Source organism: Mustela nigripes, chromosome 17 (assembly GCF_022355385.1).
Source record: "Mustela nigripes isolate SB6536 chromosome 17, MUSNIG.SB6536, whole genome shotgun sequence".
Taxonomy (NCBI): Eukaryota; Metazoa; Chordata; class Mammalia; order Carnivora; family Mustelidae; genus Mustela; species Mustela nigripes.
This window is the reverse complement of record NC_081573.1, coordinates 17,289,353-17,295,352: the sequence shown is the minus strand read 5'-3', so window position 1 is coordinate 17,295,352 and position 6,000 is coordinate 17,289,353. Positions and strand designations below refer to the sequence as shown.

The 6,000-nt window shown below is 45.3% G+C and overlaps 1 protein-coding gene across 1 annotated transcript in view; it reads right to left on the bottom strand.

Moving 5' to 3' along the window:
- Positions 1-181: 181 nt before the first annotated feature.
- The window catches only part of NPHS1 (NPHS1 adhesion molecule, nephrin), a 28,493-nt gene continuing 22,674 nt past the window's right edge, over positions 182-6,000 (bottom strand). The window contains exons 24-29 of the mRNA XM_059382290.1: positions 3,860-3,979; positions 3,695-3,719; positions 3,513-3,588; positions 3,248-3,341; positions 3,045-3,160; positions 182-837 (exon numbers count right to left, since the gene is read on the bottom strand). Of these exons, the coding sequence (XP_059238273.1) occupies positions 706-837; positions 3,045-3,160; positions 3,248-3,341; positions 3,513-3,588; positions 3,695-3,719; positions 3,860-3,979 (563 nt within the window). The 3' untranslated portion in view covers positions 182-705. The remainder of the gene's footprint in view (positions 838-3,044; positions 3,161-3,247; positions 3,342-3,512; positions 3,589-3,694; positions 3,720-3,859; positions 3,980-6,000) is intronic.

Below are 6,000 nucleotides of genomic sequence, written 5' to 3'. Positions count from 1 at the left end.
TATGAAACCACAAACATAATCATGATGTAGAACATTTCCTTCACCCCTCAAAAGTTCTGTTGTGACCTTTTGCAGTCAATTCCCTTCTCATGGCCCCAGGCAACCACTGATCTGCTCTGTCACCTTAAATTAGCTTTGCCTGCTTTAGAATTTCTATAAAATGAAATAATACAATGTGCAGTCTTTTGTGTCTAGCTTGTTTATTGTCTTTTTCTGTAGAGTCTATTTATGTTTACATGTGTGTCATAGTTTATACATCATATTTTAGATACCTGTGGAAAATAACAAGACAAGCAGGATATAACAATGGCTCACAAATTCCACTTATTATTAGCTATCTCGGGTGTAGTGTAACTCAAAATGAACTATTTTTAATATATCTTTGCCAAGTTTTGAAAATTGGACTATTAAAAAGTATAAAGACCCTAGAATAGCGTTTCATTATTGAGATGTCTTTACGATTCATTGTTTCCCATTGGAGAAGTTTAGTTTCTAAAGTCAGTTCCCAGAGCTGGCTTATTTATACGAGTTTTGTTGACACCAGCTTGAATCATCCGCTGTCACTTACACACAACTCTCCTGAAAATAGTCCTGTCCCTTTGTGTCTTGTGGAGCCCACTTAACAAGCTCAGCCAATGTTGGAGCAAAAAGGGCCATTGGAATATTGTGTCCTGCTGGTGTAGGAAAGGGGTGTTGAGAAGGCTCTCACACCAGATGTCCCCTCAGCTCAAAGGGGAGAGAATCAGGTTCCATAGGATCCAAGTCTCCTGCCACCCGATCATAGATTCCTCTTGAGTCCTCATATGTCTCCCCAGGCCAGCAGGGGTCGCAGGGGCCCTGACAAGCAAAGGTGGAGTTGGAACCATAGAAAGATGCCCTGTGGGTCATCATTACAGCTCTAGGAAGGATACACACTCCCTCTCAACTTCCAAAAAAAAAAAAAAAAAAAAAAAGTTTTAGTTTCTAATTATGGGAGGATCCAACAAATACAAAGAGGAGAGCAATTATAGTGAGCTTCCATCATGAACCTCCCTGTATCCATCACCTAACCTCAACAATATCAACTCTTGGTCGATCTTGGTTTATCTATATCTCCATCTTTTTTCACCTCCTAACCTCACTAACTAGTTATTTTTAAGCAATTCTAAGATAACTCATGATTTCTGTCAGAAAAATAATTTAAATATCAGAAATATGAAACTTTTGGGCGCCTGGGTGGCTCAGTGGGTTAGGCCGCTGCCTTCATCTCGGGTCATGATCTCAGGGCCCTGGGATCGAGTCCCGCATCGGGCTCTCTGCTCAGCGGGGAGCCTGCTTCCCTCTCTCTCTCTCTGCCTGCCTCTCCATCTACTTGTGATTTCTGTCAAATAAATAAAATCTTAAAAAAAAAAAAAAGAAATATGAAACTTTTAAAAGTGCATGATATAGGGAATTGGAGTGGAATGTGAGTCAAGATTCTGTTCATCCTATAAATTTCAAAATTTTCATCAAAATAGAAGACAAAAATGACCATGTAGAGAGGTCTTTACTGGGGATGTGCTTTGCCCTAGGATTCAGAGGAAAGAGTTGTTTTAGCTCAGCAAACTTTAGAGCTGATTTGTCCATGGGCCAAATACAGCCTGCTGCTTGTTTTCATACTGCCTGGGGATAAGAATGGTTTTACATATTTTAATTGGTGGTAAAATATCAAATGAAGAATATTTATGACATATGAAAATTATATGAAGTTCAAATTTCAGTGTCTAAAAATCAAGTTTTCTTGGAACTGAGCCACACTTTTTCACTTATGTACTATCTGTGGCTGCTTTTACATGACAGCAGCTGAGCTGAGTAGTTTCGAAGAGGACAGCATGTCCTGCAATGCCCAAAGGATTTACTCTCTGGACCTTTACAGAGAAAGTGTGCAGACTGCATCTCCGCTTCAGAGGGCATGTGTGGTTCAGCACCACGGACAGCATTGTAATGCCCATTTTCCCCCCACGATTGTGAGAACAGTGCACCATCTGGGACAGAGCTACAGAGGGAAATCCTTGGCCCAGAGATCCCAAAGCATCAGCTAAGGCCACACAGAAAGTCAAGCGTTCTGTGCTACCCCCCTTACAGTAGGTGGAGGTTGTTGATAGACAAAGGGTCCGTTGTTATCGCCTTGCCCAGTCACCATCCTCACTTCCCTCGGACTCTCTGTTCCTCTCTTACTCAGTCCAGTGGATGGCCCCTACTCACTCATGCCATAGCTGGACACCAGTCCTGACCTGTCTGATTAGCACAGTCTTTCCCCTGCCTCAGTCGTCCAGCAATAAATATGTGACCAAAGCTAGACTAATAGAGTGTGAGCTCTGGAACTTTAGAGCTATTGGAAAAGAGACACTCTCTTGCTCTGGAGGTTACCAGTCTAATAGGATACAAATCTGCATTTTCTAAGGACATCTCTAGGGAGGAAACTGGGTCCATCTGGGTACAGCCTGGAGTCTATTTTGTTCCTTGACTTTTCAATTGAGTGGGCTAAAGATGTATTTCTCTATATCTGTCTGCTTAACCAGTGTAGTGGAGAAGGCTAATTATCCAGCAGAATGCATAGCTTCCTTCTTCCTTGGTAATAGAAGTTTGGTGAGGCATACAGCTGCAAAGATGGACTATATTTCTTAGTCTCCTTTACAGTTAGGTGTGACTATTTGACTGTGTTTTCATCAGGGAAGGAGTAGAGTGAACCATGTCTGGGCCTGGGCCCATAAGCCAGGGTTGTACCTTCACCACACTCTCTTTTTCCCTCTCCCACCAGTTGAAACCCACAGTGAACTAGCCTATCTATGCAAACTTGAACAATGCACTAGAGGATGGCAGAGGAACGCAGTGGAAAGAAGTTGAGTTCTGGAATAACCATGTGCAACAGGGTCATTCACCTCTGATTGCCATGTGAGAGGAAATAGGATCATAGCCAGGCTTTTGTGCTATGGTGTCTAGCTTACCCTTAACTAATATGAACAGTAGGAGGTGGGTTTCTACCACTAGCCAGGAAAGACTTCTGCTGATACAAATCACCTCACCATTGGTACTTCATCGTAGAGGGGTCGCCAGGCTCCAGTTGGGGCATACAGTCTTTCCACCTCATCATACAGGTGTCCAGGAAAAGCCATATCTTCCTCTTCAAGATGTGTGAAACCTGGAGTTGGAAGGGATGATCAGGGCACCTGTCCAGATGTCAGGGGTATCTATGAGCAGAGGGAGTTCTGATATGGTCATGACTCACCTCGGGGATAAGATACCTCCTCCAGTGTTGGTGGTAGCTGGGGGCTGAAGTTCTTCATGGAGTGGTAATATGGCTCTACATCCATTGTGCTAACCTGTCAACAGCCCCCCCCCACACACACACACACAAAAAAAACACAGATAAAATCTTTTCTATCCTCTGGCTCCATAGTTCCCAGGAAAGACTGCGATTACCCTGAAGTTAATAACAGAATGTTAGTCTGCAGTTCCCTGTCAGCAGAACTTTTGAGACTATCCCCACTCACCGTGGAGCTTCGCGTGTCCCTGTCTCCAGTCCACTGGCTGTCCTCGTATTCATTCCTGACTCGGTCATCCTCCGACCTTCCAGGACAGAGATATGGAGGGCAGCTGGGTGTTGACTCTGACACCTCTCATCCCCAAACCTCCTTCCTCAGAGCCTTTCTTACAGAAAAATATTCCCACTTACCCTGCCTCTGTCTTCTCTGAGATGCCTGAGGAAAGTAGGTAAAAAGGGATCAGAGACACCCTTCCTCTGGCCAACAGGCCCTGGGAGACTAATACGGAGCAGCCCCAGGGCTCTCTGTCACCGTTGGGCCAATATCCCTGTAGAGGAAGAATGGTCTCTCCTCACCTTCAGCAAGACGCCTCAGTCTCCGCCGCCAGAGGAATCCCCCAACACAGGAGATGTTAGAAAGCAGCAAAAGACCCCCAACAGCAAACAGCACAGGCAGCAGGGGCAGCCCTGGGGGTCCTGGGGGAAGAACATATCTCCAGTGAACCCAAAACAATTGGCTCTAGGCCCTAAGGAGCATTCTCTGAGAAAGCCCAATTCTGACTAAGCAAAGCCCTTCTTCATAGGTCAAGGAAGGACATGGGCAGAGATTTCCAAGTCACTCCTTCTTGCCACCTCAGGGCAGGTGGCTTCTTTCAAAAGTCAAACCACTAACAGTGATTCCTATCTTTGCGTGAGCCCTGTGTGTAGCCTGAGGTAGGAGCTCCAGCTGGGCGTTCAAGACCTCTTCCCATGTTTTCAGCCTTGCCCATCAACCATAGACCCTGGTATTGGACCCCTCAGCCACACAAACTAACCAGTGGAGTTGTTTCCAGAATCACTGAGCTAAAGCCACATCCCTAAGCTTTGGAAGAGTCAAATGTCTGTCCTAAATGTCCTGTCTTCTCAACTGATTTTCTTCTCAAATGACTTCCCCTTTGCACAAACTTCCATTCAAGGTAATATTGGAGTCCTTTGCCATATCCCTAAGGACAAGACTAAATCCTTCTAAGCAGACATCTGCTCAGCATCCATCTCCCCATCTTCCGCTAACAGCACTCATTTTCCTTGGAGGAAATAACCCCTTCTTCACTCTTGGGCTGTATATTCCCATAGATCTCCATAGAGGACATGTGGACCTCCCTAGCTGCTAAGAGCACCCATTCCTCTTTCTGCAGTGATCAGTTCAGACCCATCCAGCATTTGGCCCAACGTAGATTTTTGCCAGAACATTTAGGACACTTCTGTGCTGGCTGCTGAGAAGTGGAACAAAGTTGAAGGTATGTGGAGTAGCATAGGTACTTCTTTGCCCTCTTGATGAAAGAATCTGAGAAGGAAGCCATCAGCGATGAAGGCAAAGTTGAGAGAGAGTGAGAAATAGGTCCTTCGTGAAAATCATGAGCACCTATTGAAGTTTTCAACCTCACCAGCCAAGCAATTCTTTTTATTGCGCACAACAGCTGAATTTCTGTCACTTGCAACCTTCTTCTCAGGCTTTGAAGGGGAATTGTTAGCAAAATGGTCCTAATTCTCTCCCTGTAACCACACTCTTTTTTTTTTTTTTAAGATATTTGTTTATTTATTTGACAGACAGAGATCACAAGTAGGCAGAGAGGCAGGCAGAGAGAGATGGGAAGCAGGCTCCCTGGCGAGCAGAGAGCCCGACGTCAGCTTGATCCCAGGACCCCGGGATCACGACCTGAGCCGAAGGTAGAGGCTTTAACCCACTGAGCCACCCAGGCGCCCCTGTATCTATACTCTTGAGTAGTCCCCTTACACAATGAGTCTGAGTTGAGACATGTCACTTGTTTCAGCCCATAAAACAATATCAAATGTGACAGAATCAGGAGCTTGAAAGTGTTTGCCCAGTCCTGCTGCTCTTGGGATTCCTCTGACCACCTCCATGTGAACAAGTCAAGGAGAGACATGTGGCCCAGCTATCTCCATTGTCCCAACCAAGAACCAAATTGTTAGATATGTGAGGAGGAGACCTCCTAGATCAACCGGTCCCAGCCGCACATCCAGCTACCTTTATCCCAGACCAGAACTGTTCAGCCACTCATAGAATCAAGAGAAACTATGGTTGTTATTATAAGTGCCCATGTTTGAAGTGGTTGATTTTGCATCAAAAGCCAAATGTAAAGGAGCACTTGGGTGGTGCAGTCAGTTAAGTATCTGACTCTTGGTTTCAGCTCAGGCCCTGATCTCAGGGTCGTGAGATCGAGTACTGCTTAGGGCTCCACGACTGCCCATGTCCAGACCTGTCTCAGCCCTGTGTGGGGTTCTGCCTCAGGCCCCCACCTCTGGTTCCATGCTTAGTGGGGAATCTGCTTAAGATTCTCTGATTTTCCCTCTCCCTGCTTGCTTGCTCTCTCTCTCTAATATAAATAAATGAATCTCTCTCTCTCTCTCTATCTCTCTCTTTTTAAGCCAACTGATACAGGCTCTGCACAGGGCATAGAATCAGCTAATTCTTTCAGTATTAAACTGCATTAAGCAGA